The 19,143-nt window shown below is 46.1% G+C and overlaps 1 protein-coding gene across 1 annotated transcript in view; it reads left to right on the top strand.

Moving 5' to 3' along the window:
- The window catches only part of LOC138449659 (cholesteryl ester transfer protein-like), a 330,995-nt gene that overhangs the window by 243,799 nt on the left and 68,053 nt on the right, over window positions 1-19,143 (top strand). The window contains exon 9 of the mRNA XM_069604786.1: window positions 4,758-4,818. Within this exon, the coding sequence (XP_069460887.1) occupies window positions 4,758-4,818 (61 nt within the window). The remainder of the gene's footprint in view (window positions 1-4,757; window positions 4,819-19,143) is intronic.

Consider the following 19,143-nt stretch of genomic DNA (forward strand, 5'->3'; position numbering starts at 1 on the left):
TTGGAGCAGGTGGGGATTGCAGGGGCTCCACTGGCATTGTTCAATAAATTCCTTGCAGAGTGTACACAAACTGTCTCTTTTCAGGCTTGTCATTCCTCACTCTCAGCTCTTCCTTGTGGCGTCCCCCAGGGGTTGGCCCTTTGCCCTGTTTAGTTTAACCTGTACCTACGTCCATTGGCAGACCTTATCTCGGAGTCGGGAGTCCTATTTTACACCTACGCCGATGACACACAATTGGTGTTTTGGTTGGACTCCCCCACGAATGATCCTCCTGCTGAATTGAGAAACTGCTTCTCTACTATAGGAAGGTGGATGTCAGCCAATTGGTTAAAACTTTATGGGAATAGACTCAAGTCATGGGATTTGGTCCCTAGGCCACTTCGTGGAGTTCGCAGTTTTGACCTGACTCTCTCGGCCCTTGCCCGAACCCGGTACATCCGTGTAAAGTCCAGGGGTGAGAGGCTCCTGTCCAGAGGTTATCATGAAGCCCAGATTGCGGATTTCTGTAATGCTGGCTTCGGCAAACTTAACGTCTTGAGAAAGATTTTTTTGTTGTTTCCGCCCGACAGCCAAGATAGTCACCTCAGTTAGAATGGGATCGCTCAACGATTGCAATGGGGTCTATCTACGGCAGCCAAAACATCAGATACAGAGGCTCCAAGTTCTTCAAAATTCAGCGGCCAGATTGGCCCTGAATGCCCCTAGATTGACCCCATCTCCTGGTTTGCTGTGGTGAAGGCCAGAGTTGAGTTTAAAACTCTTTGTGTTACTCGTCAGGCTCTCCATGATGCAGGTGCAAGCTACTTGAAGAGTAAGTGCGCTACCATCCAACTAGATGTCTTTGTTCATTTTCATTTGCGCTCCTTAGAGTACCAAGGTACCAGAAAGACCCCTAGGTGGTCACTCTTTCTCAGTGCTTGCTCCTACTCGATGGAATGGGCTCCCTTTGTCATTGAGAGTCATTGAGGAGTATTTTCCATTTCGTAGGGCACTTAAAACCTATCTCTTCTAATTGGTCTTCTCTTACATTGCTAGGAGCACCCCCCTTTATGTCCGCCTTGTGTTTAGCGCCTAGACGCCTAAGAGCCTAAGTCACGCTTTATACCTTTTGTTGCATTACTTTACATTACAATAACACACATTTAGAAGAGCACACAGCAAATCAAGGTGGGTAAATCCTATTGGAAGTCTTTTGCACTTATTCACTTTAGAAATGATAAAACTCTATCCAACTATATCACTTTCTAGAAGAGTGAACTACAATTCAAAGCTAGTAAAATAACTTCAATACTTTTTAAAGGCGCAAGAGGCAACTTAAAGGTAGGTATTAACTTTTAAAGACTTTGTAACTTATTCTCTTACAGAACCAAAATGACTCAACACTCATTTACAAGTAGGTACCCTCAACACTTGTTACAGATTTCAACACAGATGCCTTTTCGTCAAAGTCCTTCCCTATTTCTAGAGCATGAGTTCTCTCAGTGGCAAGGGGCACCCTAGTGGTCTAGGAGCCAGCTGTAGGCTGGTCAGGATAGGTTTCAGTTGAAGGAAAGTCAGAGTTCCAGAGGATATTAGTTAGTTGAAAAGTGGTTAGGGACTGCACAGAAGGCTCCCAATATGCGTTCTAGCATTAGGCCTGGGCACATGGTATGTGCAAAATCCCGACCACACAAATCACCCACTCAGCCGCACAGAATTCACACAAGACTTAAGGTAAGTATTACCCAAGCCAACACAGTACCTCAGCAGAAAAGAAGCACTTCTGGGTGGATGCCTTCAGGATGCAGCAGCACAGGGCCTGGTCCTTGGGTTCTCAGTCTGGAGACTGAAGAAATGGACACTGAAGGAAAACTGACAGCAGCAATCAATTGCGGAGGCTTCCGACAAAGGATCCTTCTCAACTTCTAGCGGCTGTGTGGATTTGGCGCCCTTTTACAGGAACCAGATGAAGAACGAATATCGCTGGTCGGATTCTCTTCACTCTCTCGGTCCTGCACTCTGCTGACGGGACTTCAGGGATTCAGTTTGTCTCTCTGGAGGTCCCGCATGAGAAATTGGACTTCAGAAGACCATGCACTGCCCACTGGCTCAAGTTCCCTGTGTATTGGCAGTTTGCAGCCCAGCAAGAACGCATCATGTCGAAGGATGGCTCATTTTTCAGGTTGCATCAAAGCTAGTGGATTTCACCAGCCTCTTTGGTAGGAATCGTCACAAATGTGACCCCCAGGTCGATTGGAAGGATGGGTTACATCAAGCTCCAGTTACCCAACAGGCACTCAGGTAGTTGGAAATGGTTACAGCTGTTGTTTCTTCATCTTCCTCTTTGGATTTGGTTTTAGTGATTGACTTGTCAGCAGCTTCCAGGGTCGAAGTATTTATCAGGGACGACAGTACAAATTCTGAAAACTATCTATGAAGTTTACAGAAGGGGGTGGACAGGCTGTCCAATCAGGACAGCCCGTTCCCCAGAAGGAACTGTTTCCTTTCAGGCAAGGTGAAAGACAAAGGGCTGCTGTGTTTTGGACTCCTACCTCACTTCATGCCTTCACATACACTCCAGAGCCTCTGAAGGGAATACAAAGGAGTCCCGCCAAAGACAAAACTACAACCAAGACCATTCCCATGTAGGACAGCAGAAGAAGACCTAAGAAAGAACAAGGATACTTCCAAATGGCAAAAAAGACGGAGCCTCCTGTGCATTACCGCAGGTGATTTGACAGCCTGCGAGTAATAAGACTAAAAAGTCAATAAGGTAAAACCACTGCCAATAGCCATTCAATCAGACTCGCAATTGTAACAAAAATGTTACCAGGTAAGTGAGAACAGGGATACAGTGTATCTCCCCATTACTCTACATAAGGTGGGGTGTGCTGGCTCACTATTTAAAATGTAAAGGGGATTGGAATCCCACTTTATGTCTTGGGACCAGTAGTTTACCCAAAATGTAATAAGAGAAATTACAAGGGGAAGCCCAAAAGGGGAACCCAGCATAAGCCCAAAGGTTATAGGAACTATAACACCAATCACACACTATGGAGAGACAAAAAAAGTCACCCATTGAAAGAGTGAAAGACTAGGTGAGAGGGGAAAAAGATTCCCACTCGCCTAGAGACAAGGAAAAATATTCACCAAGTCCAAGCCAAATGTTCTGGGGTTGACACAGGTCAGGAAGATTTATCATGGATAAAGAAATCTTACCTAACAAGGTCCTCTTGCCAAGCTATCATGTATTTGTCGAACCCCTGATTTCTGGGGGTCACAATAATCTTAAATATGCTGTATAGTGGTGGTGGATGTTGGTGTCACAAGCTAGGCGATTTATATTGTGATGCTAATATAAGGAGTTTTCATGAAACCGACAGAATGCAATGCCTTTAGATAAGACACTGGGTGTTGCATCATACAGTTAGATCAGGGGGTTCCAGAGAATGAATAACCTTTCAGAAGCATATACAGCAGATTTTACATGATTGTGACCCCCAGAAATCAGGGGTTCAACAAATGAATGATAGCTTGGCAAGAGGACCTCACCAGAGACATTGATGTGGAAGCCTGGCTCAAAATATGGCAAAGTATCCGTAGAATCTCGTCATCTGTTCCAGATGCTTAAGACCCACTTTAAAATTGCTTACAGATGCATACAACACCAGTCCAACTAAACAGATGCTACCCACTAGATTCTCTCTATGTTCGAAATATTCCGGGGGGATTGGTTTTGTCTATTATATCTGATGGGATCTTCACAGACCCTGCTCAATGTCTGTTAGATTGCTGTAGTAAGGATACCGACAAAAATACATTCCCTAATCGTAGGTTGATATCCGAACTGCTTCCCTTGACTGTTGGCAAAAGCCGAACCTCCCTCCAAGCTGCCATGGGTGACCAAGATGTGGGATATAATTGTGTTACAAAAAAAACCTAATTGAAATCACACCTCATCACGATTTATTCAAAACCTGGTCCCCATTCCTGAACTATGTGACTAAAGATTATGTGGGACTACTGTGCCCCATGGGACTACGGGCGCTGGGCTTGTGTGAATTCTGAGGACTAGTGTTGGTACTGCAAAAATGTGAAGTACTAGTGCTAGCTACGATCTAGATCTAAACCTCAGATTCCAGGCTTACGGACGGGGAACTGTGTGGGAAGGGGGTTAATTTGTTTTTGTTCAGTTTGCTAACCCATTGGTGTAATTACTCATACACTACTTTGCGCAGATACTTATGGGTTGACTTTATCAATGCATTGTGGAATTTAAATAAAATAAAAGTTGGGGGAAAATGTTTTTATATGATTATTTAGCTGCACATTTTTTAAAAAGCCTTGGTACTATGGTTCTATTCCATATTATATGAAAACTGTAACACCCTACTTTCATGCAACATCTACTATAAAAACCTTTAGTTCTACCTCTATATAATAGAAAACTACACTTAATTGACTCAAGAAATAGCATGTGATAGGCGATACGTGCCTGATGCCCATAGATTTCAACTTCTGAACTGCAGATCGCGTAGGTTAGTGCTTATTAAACCAGACGTCAGCGAAAAGGCAGCAATCATGGTCTTGCAAGGCGCGTATGTGCAGCATATAACATATAACTTATCATACACAAGAAGTCTGTTTTGTGATCTATGTTATTGAGAGGTTTGATAGACTGGGACAAGATCTCGTTCTATATGAAAGACCAACGCAATGATAATCCATGGCTGTGTGATTGATACATTCCAGGCATTGACAATGTTCTCCCTTTGCAGATGTGTAAGGGAATTAACGACGTTGCCAACATGCTGGCCAGCTTCATTCAATACAGAGCAGGTACTTTACCTTATCTGAACACAAAATCGAAATTGTCTACGAATTAGTTTTATCATTGCAATTTGCATTATTTTGCATTATGTTTTCGGTTTTGTACTGTTCTATGTTTTTCTGCCGTCCAATTTGATCTGCCTGGCAATAAGCCCACCCTACTGTCTGAATGCAAGTTGCAACCATCCCTTTCTAGTAAATGTCATGCCACTTCCCTTTTTAACTGGTTCCCCAACTTATTTTTCAGGAGGATCCCTCCCTCACCCGTGCACCCCACACTTTATTGTACTCTGCCCCTCCTCCGAATTTTCCTTTCTGTACTCTGTACACCCCCCTCCTACTGTCCACCCAATGCCTTCCACACGCATGCACCACACAAGTAGTGCATCACACCACCTGTGACCTAAACCGTTTCCACCCCTCTACACTTCTCCTAACCTACCATCAAATTACCTTGTCCTTATCTGGCTTAGTTCAAGGGCTTCATGCACCATTGCACAGTCCTCTTTTTCCACGTCCTGGTGTTGCGCACACTTATGCATGACATTTGGCACTCTGTGGCTTTTCTTGCACAGCGTTTCTAGGGAACAGCATTGCGCCCTCATCATGCCAATCCAGTTTTATAAATCGTGTAGTAATAATCAGTGTGACTCACTGCTGTATGTACTTTTCCATGCTTTCAACAAAACATGCCCAAACTGTATGACTACACGTGAACCTGATCAGTGTTATTACACAGTAAAGTCATCAGCTGTGACTTCAAGGTGATTAGATAGGTCAGTCAATTATCTAAATAGATCAGTGTGTTACTTTAAGGACACCGCTTCTCGCTGAGTAGCAATCCACTGGGTAATCATATTTGTTATAGAGTTCCTGGAGATAATTCAGGTTGTGAAAGGTGTTTTATATAAGCATAATTAGGATCTATAGCTTGAAAGATATTTGTGCCTCAGCGAATAAGAATCCTCGTGAAGTGGGAAATAGCTACAGGAATTTGTAAGCCTTTCCAAGCTTCCTATTTCCTACCTCACACCAAACATTTCTTCCTGGTCTCGGGGACTGTCCATTCTCCATGCTCCAGGAGAGTGCAGGTACTCAAATATGTGACGTTGAACATGAAGTTAGAAATTTTGTACACTTTTGGATAATATATGTGGCACTTAATAACCAACACGTAAAAGAAGACCCAAATGATCTGCTCCCTTTGTGAGCACTTTGTCCATCAACTGAGTGCGGCAAGGACCCCTTAAGCAGACAGTGCTTAACCTATATTTATAACACCCTGGTCAGAAGATTTTGTGTGATAGAACATATCCAACGCAGCATTTTGGTTGAACTTGTTTGCAACCTACCCAACTCACTGTCTCACGTAACTGACTCTGTCAAGTTTTTTTAATGTGCCGTGCTCAGGCTCAGATGAAAAGACAGATGTACAGAGAGAGACAAAATGTGTGTGGAAAGAAGAATAAATTGAAGGAGATAAAGAAAGGTTGAAATGGGCGAGAGGGATAAGGTTAAGGTCAGAATCTAGAACTCTGAGTGTGGTAGACAAAGAGCAAACAGAGAGGGACACACATTGTAAGACAGAGACTGAAGCAGGAGACACATTGATCTGTACATTTGGGGTAGCACATACAAAAAGAGGCAACGAGACATAGAGACAAATATGGCATCAGATAGAGCGAGGCAGAAATAGACAATGAGACAAATAGAGTGGGACAGAAAGAAACAAAGAGAACCACAAATAGGAAGTCAAACAAATAAAGAGGGACACTGAGCTTAATAGTCAAACAAATAGGCATGATCCCAAATGTACAGCGAGGCAGATATGACCAGGCGTAATAGGAGAACAATGGTGATTGACAAACAGAGAGATGAGCAAATGTGGAATGTGAGAAAAATAGCAGTAAGACAAATGGAAAGGGACACAAATGGAGCAACGCACTAACTAAAGGGACACAAACATAAGAGGGAACAGATAACAAGGAAGGGACATAAATAAGGAGGCACACATTGAGAACGACGCATATCAAGAGGCACACAAATGGATAGTAAGTGTGAGACAAAGAGAATAACACCAACAGTGAGATTAATAGGGAGGGGAATTGATAGGGAAATAAAAAGAATGGGCCATAACACACATCAGACAAATACAAAAAGGGTCACAAATACAGAGGGACACAACTAAAGAGATACACAAATTGAAGGGAGCACAAATGTAATGGGGTATACATAAATAATGCAGGAGCTCACACAGCAAAGGACCCAAACAGAGAAGCACATAAGTAGAACGTGTGTGAGAGCGAGGAGAGGGAGACATGCTTACATGTACATGTTTCGGATAGTAAATACTATGGAATGAGAGACAAATACATTGAAAAGAGGGAAGATGTGCGAGAGAGGAGCTGATAGAGATGGACAAATAGATGGATAGAAAAGTTTGATGAGGTGAAGGACATGAGAGGGGTTGAGACAGTAGGTGAAAGGAGAGAGTGAGAGACAAAGAGACCCTTGGTGTGTGTGAGTGGAGGGGACAGTGACTCAAAGGTAAGATAGTTGGGAGAGAATAAGAGAGAGGAAGGGAGTGGGTGTGGAAAAACAGAGACTGTGGCCGGAAACCCATGAGACCCATGAAGTGAATGAAGCAGGATCGGTATAGAGAGGAGAATAAAAGGTCTGTCACACATTGAATGAATATACCTGTGCTTAAAAAGCTCACTAATCCAAGGCACGTTTTTCACCTGTATCCTATGTGTATTCATACCTATAGACTTTGATAAGTTTGAACAAACGTATAAAGTGATGCACGTCCATGTATGCAAGTTTAGACCTATTGGGTTTGACGTCTGACTTGCAAACCATATAAGGAGGAACAAATAAACAGGAAGGTACATAAATGAGGAGGCCCACATTGAGAGGAACACAAATCAAGAGGCCCACAAACAGGGAGACAAACATATTGCAACACCAACAGTGAGACACAAAGAAAATGTTGTAAATCTTTGTACATGCATTTGAAACTGATAGAAATATACATGTGTCAACTGCACAGGACACTCGGAAGTGTTGATGTGATTAGTTGCAGCTAAATATCTTTTCTATGAAGACTGCTGAGGGTGCAAACAACCTATAAAATGGTTTCATATGTATTCTTGTATTGCTCATTTATATGTCAAACTGAAAAAATTGCTCGAATTAATACGTTTTGAACAGCTATTATCCATTTCAAAAATATGACAACGCTATTTGTTAAATGCAATGGAGCTCATTTTCAATGCCACTGGAGTGTAAATGGAGTTGCTAAACACAGGAGTAACACAGTTATGCCCGTATTAACACCTCCATTCAGTCTCTGGGGGATTTGAATTGTTTTTGAAGGCGGAGGGCGGAGGCATAACAGGAGTTACATTTCTGCCTGACATATGCCCTCTGCCTTTAAAAACAACTTGGTTTCACGCCAGCATGAGATTTTTATGCTGGGATGAAATCAATGATTTCCCATGGAAACAACCAGCTTTTTGCACCAGCTTTTGGTGGCTGCAAAAAATCAGGCAGCTTCCATTGGAAATGATTGTAAAAGTCTCCTGCCATCCATACATGGCGGCCAGTGTTTAATCTATTTGCACTGCAGACTGCAAATAGAGAAGTGTAATGAGGCTGCAAGTGCAAACATATTTAGAACAGGGGGGTGGTCCTGACCTCAAACATTTAAGCTACAGTTATTTACTATAGACACAATTTTCATACATCTCCAAATCCAGTACTGCTCACTTAACAGATTATGCATTTTGGGAGGAAAAACATACAAATCCAAATTCTGAAAGGGCTGGAAAACCAGTTTCTTTACCTTTATTACTTAAGGTTACAACATAGCGTCCCCACTGTCTCATAAGTTCTCAAAGGAATAGTAGACAAAAACATTTACAACTTAATCATCAATATACTCTGTTTTTTATGCAACAAAGATTAGAGTATTTGAATAGGGGGAGAGAAATAAATGCAAATTTTTGTATAAGCGTACCAGATTTGAGCTGGACTTTAAGCATTCGTTATACATTTTTCAAAAAGAACACATTGTAGAAAAGAGGTGTAGTTTGTTGACTTCACAATACTACTTTTTTCAGGAAAAGAAACTCAATTCTATTACCTATATATTTAAACAAAATATTGATTCATATTTGTCATCAGCGTTTTGTACCAAACCAACATTTGCTTAAGAGAACCTGAAAATAAGGTCAACACCTAAAAATAGGAACTGCTGGGAGGCTAAACAAAATATTGATTCATATTTGTCATCAGCGTTTTGTACCAAACCAACATTTGCTTAAGAGAACCTGAAAATAAGGTCTACTAAGAGGCAACACTTTTGTGGCCAGTATTTTGTACAAAACGTTTTTTTGCTTCGTGACACCTAAAAATAGGAACTGCTGGGAGGCGACGTCCACACTGGAGGTGGTAGAGTTAATGTCTGTCGTAGGTCTTAATGTTGGACCGTGTGACGTAGGACGTTTCGGCTGTATAGAGATAGCAGCCTTCTTCTATGGCCCAGATTAGCAGGTCTTCCTTGCGTTAGAAGGGGTGGGGAGCTCTGGAGTGGGCTCCCGGGGGCGATGTTGGAGACCCAAAGGTTTGGTGTGAGGATTGGTTGTCTTCTTAATAGTGCTCCAGGATTGTGGGGTGCTGGGGGGGTCCCTCGGTGGGGAACCGCTCGGTGGAGCGAAATATCCTATCCCGCAAGTGCAAACATAAGCTGTCCTCTCCGGGAATGTATATTTAATTGGAAAACTAGCTCCAATGATTCATTACACGCTGTAGCCCAAGAATACAGTATTTACATTCTGAGACAGACCACATCCTTGAATATTGTAGCATGGGCAGTTAGTTAAATAATTCTCATTTTATACGTTCCATGTTAACTTGAATTTTGAAAATGTACCATCTTGACAATCTGAAGGCATGGAAGAAAAAAGTGTTTAATCATCAGTGCCAGTATAACAAAGCTGATGCTAATTGGCTGTAATTGCAATGAGCAGGGCATATTAAGCCTAATATGATATCTTAAAATGATTTCTTTTGCAAAAGCAATGCTATACAATTGGACACCAAGCTACACTATGAAGACAGCTGAAAAAAAGCAGAAGTGGGACGGCACTGTTCCTTGAAGGCATTACAACGATGGATGATATCCAAAACGTAAACTATATTGCAAAAACCTAGGTTATCCTAAGATTCAGAGACCTTACCAGTAAGGGAAGCTGATAAAATATTGGGATTTGAAGAATCACCCCCACAAGTTAGCATAGGCTAACAAGGATAAGAGGAAAAACACCCACTGGTCAGGATTGGCTATCAAGAAAAAAAAGGGTGGTTCAGACAGGCCTGATGGTTGGGCTTATACCTTATATAATTAGCTGCACAGGAGAGCAGTAAAACAGACCATAGAGTTAGCCGGACGCCAGGTTTCTGAAGGAGCTTGAAGGGAGTTAAAAAAAACCCTAGCTGTTTCACAAGATTCAACCACCTGAGTAAAAAACCCAAGAAGCTAATTTGATGCATGGGCCATGACAGTAGTTCTAGCTTTTTGCCTAGAATTATCACTTTGCCTAGAAATCACTTTGCCATTTTTTCTAAGTTCCTACTTCTAATGCTTGCTTCAATAATTTGAAGGAACAACTAAGGTAACTCCAAGGCTGAACCGATTTAGTTACAAGAAACAAACAGCTTTCAAATGCCTTCACCATGAGACAGTAAATCTGTGCATTGCCCTAAAACTTGGTACTTTGCCAATTTTTCAAAGTTCAAATTTTTGGCCAGTTTCAATATTTTGTTGGGTGGTAAAATAAGCCTTTTTTGCCCACTTTATTCAACATATTTGTTCCATTTTCACACCCTAACGATACACCATGATGTACTTTTGTCAGGTAGCCTTACAACCATCCATGTTCTGATGATACACTGCGTTTATTGTGATATTGAGTTTTGGCACTGCACATTATCCTAGCAAGTGCTGCCCAATGTACGGAAGGGAGGAGTTATTGCCGAGAGATTTAAAAGGGTTTGAGTCTCATTTCTAACCCGTAGCTCTAGACTCAGTCCTTAGAAGCCATGGACTTTTTAACACTTTCATTTAGTGGATTTAACAGGGGTGGGTATGTATAAACTCACCTGTCACCTGGTTGGCCAGTCCTCACAGCACTACTGTGAGTATAATTTTACATTTTAATATGACACAATGGCTAGACATGCATTGCTGATTGGTCGTAGGTTGCTTTATCATTTTAGAAGTGAATAAAACTAAGATTATAGGACTCTATTTGACTATTTTATTGCTAATATTGGGAACTGAATATTGTTTGACAAAACTATTTTATATGTTCATATATTACCTCTATAAGAGAATAAATATACATATATGCTAAACAAGAGAGAGAGAACATTTTATAATGTGTGCCTCTCCATGAGTATAACATATACTGTATTGCAATTGCAACTGCTTGTTGATTTAGTGATGAAAGTCTGCAGGGACGATATTAATAACATGTAATGTTTATCATAAACACAAGCTTAAAATAATTGGTTATTGGTTCCTATATACTATACTATATAGAACCACAGAAATGTTGCTGTCTAATAGTACGCTTGGGAGGTTCTCCGGAGTAGTGGTTTTACTTGCACTAAGCACAGAGATCCCACCTGTTGGGGGTGTGTCCTGACCCCCAGCGATCCCCGTAAGCCCCCCAGCACACAAGGACTCACACCGCACACGTCCTTCTGGCTCGGGCTTCCCGGTCGCACTGTCACGGCCGGGAACGCCCGTTTATTTATGCTGCACGCGGCAGCGTGCAACGTCATGCCACCGCGTGCACGCCCCGTCATCGGGCAGCACCACACTCCTCCTTTTTCGGGAGGACAACAACACACATTTAAAGACTACACACTGCAAACCAACTAACACTACAACGATTACCACATCTCGGACCCAGTTCCAAAACACCCCTTTATGGACATCCACCCGGGTCCCTTTTATTTAACAGTTCTCACCATCAGGATGCTCAGACAAATGTCCCGATACGTAGTCGCTGAGGTGAGCAGGTTTCTCTCGCCCAGCCCTCTGGGGGTACCTCCCGCTCACCTCCGGCACGGGTGATCTGTCCATAGGCGTCGTCTGGGCCGGGGACTCAGGCAGGCAGGGTGTCTCTCCTTGGTCCTCAGGGACCTGCGGGTCAGGTCTCGGATCCCCTAGCTTCTTGAAGAAGCTCACATTGCGGGTTACCGCGGACCTTCCATCCGAGGCAGTCACCATGGATCCTTTGACTGCAACGACGTCCAGCGGCTCAGGCTCATACGGACGGGAGAGCTTTCCATGGGAGTGCCTATTTCGAATGAGGACCTCATCGCCCGGCTCCAGCCGCTGGGGGAAAAGTCCTCGCCGGATGTTTTCCTGATCGATCCTCACTCGCCAGTCTGCCTCGACCTGTTGGTTGTCGATTATCCCCTGTTCTTTCTCCCCCACCTCCGGTAACAGCCCGTTTGAATAACCCCACTCCGGTGGAAGCATGCGGGGTGGTGCGGTACACCCTCAGGAATTGATAGAGTGCTCTTTGGAGGGATTGCCCCTGGCCCTGGGTGATTCTAAAGGTCTTGTTCAGAGGCCTCATCAGCCGTTCGGCTTCGCCATTTGCCCTTGGCCATAGGGGTGTGATCTTCCTGTGTAGCACCCCGCAGCTCTCCATTAGCTCCGAGAATCGCTTGCTCTGGAACGGCGCCCCGTTGTCTGAGCACATTGTGTGAGGGAAACCATGGGCCGCAAACACCTTTTCCACGGCCACCACCACATGCTCAAACACCACTGACTCCACGAATTCCACTTCCGGGTATCTTGAGTATTTGTCGACCAGCACCAGGAAGTGGGTGCCCATCGTGGTGGAGCCAAAGTCTGCATGAACAACTTCCAAGGGTCGCGTCCCCCGAGGCATTGCTTCTATGGCAGGCTCACGCTGCAGGGGAGACGCCGCCTGACACCAGACTCCGGCTGCCACAAAGTCATCCACTTTACATTCCAGTTCCGGGAAGCACACTTTCAGTCTTAGGCGGGCCTTAGTCTTGGCGGCGACCTGGTGTCCATGGTGGGCAAGGGTGATCACCTCCCTCACCTTGGATTGCGGCATGACAATGCGATCTCCCCTGAGCAGAAGACCGGATGCTGAAAATGAGAGCTCCTCTCGGACCTTCCACAGCTGCTCCAGTCCGGTTCTGGACTCCTGAGTGCGCCCCGCCAGGGCCTCCAGCACAGACTTCCAGGAGCTATGCTGCATGGACTGCCTCAGGATTTGGAAACACTCTCTTCCGCTGCAGCGGCCTCAAGCTCCTCCAGGGGCATTGCATTCGGCGTGGCCGCCTCCACCACCACACGTACATGTTCATCGGCTTCCTCCGCACATGTGTCATGGTCTTCCTTCCCAGGCACACCTGGGTGTCTTGAGAGATAGTCCGCCGCATTGTCTGCCCCCGGCCGATACACCAGGGTAACTCTGTATTCCAGGAGAGCGAGCATCCACCGCTCAATCCTTGCTGGCGGCTTGGATGACGACCCGGCCAAGGTAGGAAGCAATGGCTTGTGGTCCGTCACCACCGTCACCGGGCGTCCAAGGACGTGCAGCCCCAGAGCACCGCCAGCGCCTCAATCTGTGAATACCGTTGCTCCGCATCCGACAGCGCTTTGCTGGCGTAAGCCACCAGGCGGACACCCCCATCACGGTCAATCTGCGTCAACACGGCGCCCAGGCCGAACGGGCTGGCATCGACAATGATCTCCAACGTCAACGCTGGATCGAAGAATGCCATGGTATCCTCTGCTGCCAGGGCACCTCTGATATCATTGAATGCCGCTTGTTCAAGCGGACCCCAGTTCCAGGTGGTGTCTTTCCTTGTCAGCGCTCTGAGCAGTTCCGACCTGGATGCAAGATTCTGGATGAACTGTCCACAGTATGTAACCATACCAAGGAAGCTCTGCACATCGGACACGTATTCCAGAGGCTGCGCCTTTTTAATGTCCTGGACCTTCTTGGGATCCGGTGATACACCCCCTTCTTTAAATACAAAGCCAAAGAACTCTATTGATGGTCTCAGAAACTCGCATTTCTCCTTGTGGAGGGTGAGGCCCAGGGACTGCAACCTCTCAAACGTTTTCGCCAGCCGCCTCAGATGGTCCACCTCTGTCTTTGCAAACACCAGGATATCATCACTGATATTCAAGACACCCTCGAGATCTGCTAGGGCGCCTCAGATGATATTTTGGAACACCTCCGCTGCCGAAGACACACCAAAGCTCAGTCTTTTGTAACGGTACAGCCCCCGGTGTGTAGTAAAGGTGGTAATATACCTCGACTCGGGGTGGAGAACAACCTGGTGGTAGCCCGCTCGGAGGTCCAGCTTTGAAAAGAAGCGAGCACCTTGTACCTCGGCAATGATGTCATCAATCGTCGGGGTGAGGTGCCTCTCCCTCTTGATAGCTTTATTCGGCAGCCTCATGTCGACACAGATTCTGACGGCATCTGGTTGTTTGAGTTTCCGGGCCACTACAATTGGGGACACCCAGGGAGTCGGACCCTCCTCCTTCTCAATTATGGCAAGATTTACCAAGTTATCGAGCTCCTTGTCGACATGTTCACAAAGGTGAATGGGTACCCTGCGATGTTTCAGGGCGATGGGCTGCACAGATTCATCAATATGCAGCCTCACTGGGTCACCAGCCATCTGTCCGATCCCATTGAACAGTGCAGCATACTTCTCAAGCAAGTCATTAATGTCCTCCAGATAGACCGAGTATGCAAAGCTGTTAATGCCGAGGGCCTCCGCCTCTGCACAGCTCACCAAGGTGTTGGTGCTCACCGGTGTCACATAGAAGCGTGCAGTGATTTGCGAGCCATCGTGCTCCATCTTCGCCACAAAAGCACCATCCAGTGGGATGGGGTCCAGACCACCGAAAGCGAAGATGCAGGCTTTCGGTGCTACCAACTTAGGAGGCATGTCCATAGCATCATAGTGTCCCCGGGCCATCACATTGACGGACGCCCCTGTGTGCATCAGGACCGGGACTGGAGACCGATTGACTTCCACCACGCACCTTGGCTGCCTCCTGTTCTTCCCTTTCAGGATCACCACGCTGGAGACAAAGAAAATGTTCTCTTCCTCCTCTTCGTCTGCCTCTTCCACTTGGGCGTCCTCTTCACTCTGGTCCACCTGAGCGACATTAGGCGGTCTGCCCTGGCGAAGGAGACTGGACCGGGCCGGGCCTCACGGCACCATCACAGGCATGGCTGCCTTGCACACCCTCGAGAAGTGATCTGGCAGCCCACACCTTCCGCATGTCCTTCCGGTCGCGGGGCATTCTGTTGGGTGGGGCAGGTCGTACCCACACTTTTGGCAGGATTCCCCTGCCCTCCCGGCTCTGTCCCGGGGTCCGCCGCCAGGTCTTCTGGTGCCTCTGCCACCACGCCACATCACACACACCTCCTCGGTCTTGATGGAGCGTGACCCAGCCTCCATTCTAGCTGCCCTCGCCTCAGACACTTCATGGCATCTACCCAGTTCTAGGATGCGTGGCAGGGTGATTCCAGGCTCCCTTAATACTTGACGCCTGAGCTTGCCCGAGGAGCACGCCTGGATGAGAATGGTCCTGATCATGTCCTCCGCATCACCCCAGGCACAGGTGAGCGACAGGTGCCTCAGGCGCCCATAGAATGTGTCCACAGTTTCGTCCTCTTTCTGTTTTGCGGACAACATCACAAAGCGTTCATAGTCCGCGTTGGCAAGAGGCAGAAAATGGTCTTGAAGCGCGGTTTTCGCCTGACCGTAGGATCCATCCCCCGGTGGAAGCGATTCAAAGGTCTCCCGGACTGAGGGCCCTGCCGAGTAAAACATGGTTGCCAGCCTGCTGTCATCATCAACCACTTGAGTGGGCCGAAAGTACATGTCCAGGCGGTCAACCCACCTCTTCCATCTGGGCCCCAAGCTGGAAGGTGGGCCCAAAACATCAAACTCCGGGATGGGCTGCAAGGCCGTATGTGCACGTGCCTGGGCCATGGCAGGAAGGATTGGCTGGGCAACAGGTGTTACCACTGGCTGCACTGGAGGCAATGGGCCTTGAGGCCCTGCTTGACCAATTGGAGGTTGCTGCACAGGCTGCACTGGAGGCAGTGGGCCCGGAGGCCCTGCTTGAGCAAGTGGAGGCTGCTGCACCGCTAATGGTTGTGCACCGTCCTGATCTTCAGTATCACTCATGAGTTCGAGCGCACAGGCACCCCCAGCATGGAAAATGGAGGCCACAACTCAAACTCTGACTCATCTCCAGGCACAGGAAAGTTCACCATGGGAGCAAAGACTGCAAGAGCACACTGTCCCCTCTCCATGGGCAATCATAAACAGCCCAGTCTCAGCCACCAGGCCTGATGATTCCAGGAAGCAGAATGAAGAACCACTGCAACACACCTCTGTGATGATGAAGAAGATGAAAAAGCAGTAGGGCCACCAGTCTGATGATGAAGAGGATGTAAAAGGCCCCAGCCTTCAGCTGTTCCAAAAATTGAGTCAAGGAAGAATTATGGGCTATGCAGGCCCAGCCATTGTAGCCCTCCACCTCACTTGCACTCGACATAGAAGACCCAAAATTCGAAAACAAAAACAAAATTCGGGCATAGGCACGCAGACCAACCTGTCTGCTAGCAATGTGTCCAAAAATCAGGCCTGGATGCCACTCACCGCCCAAACCGGAGCTCTGTGAAGTCCACGGCCTGATTATTCAAAATGGCCGCCAGCCGCGTGGGTGAAGCACGGCCTACGGCATGAAACGAAATATCAGCAAGATTCAGTTTCAGGAAGAAAAACTGCATGTTCGTCACCGCCGGGCCCAGGCATCATTCCCCACTCGTCGCCACTGTTGGGGGGGGTGTCCTGACACCCAGCAATCCCTGTAAGCCCCCCAGCACACAAGCACTCACACCGCACACGTCCTTCTGGCTCGGGCTTCCCGGTCGCACTGTCACGGCCGAGAACACCCTGCTTATTTATGCTGAACGCGGCGGCGTGCAACGTCACGCTGCCGTGTGCGTGCCCCATCATTGGGAGCACCACACCACCCGTGCATTGGGCACAAAACTATTCTCTGCTGCAAAACGTGCCACAGAGCCAGGTGGGCATTTAACCACCTTTGGGTTGGAGGTGACAGTGTGGCATACAGGAAATGATGAAAAACATGACACGTCAAAGAGACACAGAAATATATTGCAAGCTAATCATATGCTTAATGTAGAGAAAGAGCGACGGAGAAGGTGAAGAGAAAAAGCATGAACGAAGTAGAGAAAAGGGTGAAAGCCAACACGAGGGTGATCTTCAATGAAAAATAGTTTACAAGATATTCTTGCATTGCGAAGGATAATAGGGAAACCCAGAGACAGTGGCAGAAATCATAACTGCCTGGATGAAAAAGAATGTCAGAAAACTATCCAAAGGGAGACAATGGAGAGCATGAGCATGACTGGAAGACTTAAAGAGAAAGGCAAGTGGAATTATCATTTTCTGCACAATTTCCTTTACAATGCCCTTTGAAGCATGTGCTGTACTTGAGCTTTTGCAAATAAATCCTTTGACGCTTACTGAACTTAAGTGCACGTGCCATGTGACAACTTTGAGAGGCAATGCTAACATACTGCTAGCCTTGATTGGTGAGAACCTGCACTTTTTTCTTCATTTCCAGCACTGTGCTGGCCCATATTGATTTCCCTTGCTCCTGTACGCCAGATACATTTCACTCACCACCTCCCTGCACCTGGCTCCTCCAACCGGCGCCCATCCCACTCACCTATTTTTGGGTGTCTCTGCCTTCCTTAGCTACTCACTTCAGGCCCTGCTGCTTGCGCTCCTTCTCCTGGGGCTTCCCCGCACCACAGTCGCTCCCCTTATTAGTAGGAGAAAGGGGACTTTCAACATCCCAGGCTGTTCTCATTTCTGGTCATGCACATCATCCTCTTGTGGTTTTGATGTGAGGGTTGGGGCAACGTCTTTCACTTTGACATGCAGATGCTCAAAGATGCAAGGAGGTGTATTGCATCTCACACCTTCGCTTTGCTGTAGGTCATTTATTCTGGGCGGGGTCCAATAATAGCTGATATTGCACGGAGCCTCAGAACAATTAAAGAACATTGTTATTATTTGCAGAAATGTTTCTGTTAAAAAAAATAGTCAACATTGATCCGTGTACTGTGCAAGAAAATTAAAAAGATCTTGAAGTGAGTAAAAACCACATTACTCATAGATAGAATACAGTATGGCCTTCATTACAACACCGGCAGTAACCAATGGTGCTATTAGCACCATGGTTGCTGCCGGTATTGTAACGAGTCCGCCAATGGTAAATGGGGAAATACCACCCCATTCCAAGGTTGGTGGGGCGGTATTGCTCCATTTAGCATTGGCCCTTTCCCATTCCCATTTTCGCACCATAGGGCTCAATTGGACTGGGGAAGGCGGTAATTACGGTACCGCAAATTGCAGTACCGTAATTACCTCGGAAGTCCCTTTGCGGGTCCCTACTTTAACGGCTGGTCCAGACCAGCCATTAAAGTCGGGAGCCGCAAAGGGACCTCGTAATCAGGCGTTAAGGGTTTAGGGGTGCCGACACCTTTTACGGCGCCGTTAAACCCTTAACGCCAGGGTCGTAATGACCCCCTATATCTTACTAAAAATGTTCCCTAAAGAATAATATATATTGCTCTGCCAATTAAAGTTACCCACACTTGGTGTGAGAGCAGTCTTAATTAGACTTCAGCAGCAAGGTTTTGGGCACAAATGGGAAGCACATGTCAATCTACAGCAGGTGGAAGATTTCACATGCAACTGGAATGTAACAGGCAGATAGCAATATCATCTTTTTTGTAGCACTTAATATTAGATTCCTCACACTTATAAGTACTTTAATAATAGATGGTTTAAATACCTAGCACATTGGTACTCAATTCATCAACCTCAGAGGATGAAAGGTGGAGTCAGTATATAGATCTCTTCTGCAATCATTTAGCTCACTGAACTGTACTCTACCCTTAACTAAATTTAGAGTGTCATTTGAAGGCGATGCAAATCAAAGGAAATGTCTGAAAGATTCATGTTTAAAGTTTTCTCTTGAAGATACTTTTAACATGCACTTTCACCTACATTTACTTAGGAAGGTTCTCCCGCCCTTAAGTACCGATAACAAAAACAAGTAAAAAAAAACAACACAAGTTGGTGCAAGCCCTAAATCCATCAAAGATTGACTTCTGTAATGGCGCGTACCAGGGT

This window comes from Ambystoma mexicanum, chromosome 1p (assembly GCF_040938575.1).
Source record: "Ambystoma mexicanum isolate Mex_15411 chromosome 1p, UKY_AmexF1_1, whole genome shotgun sequence".
Lineage (NCBI taxonomy): Eukaryota > Metazoa > Chordata > Amphibia > Caudata > Ambystomatidae > Ambystoma > Ambystoma mexicanum.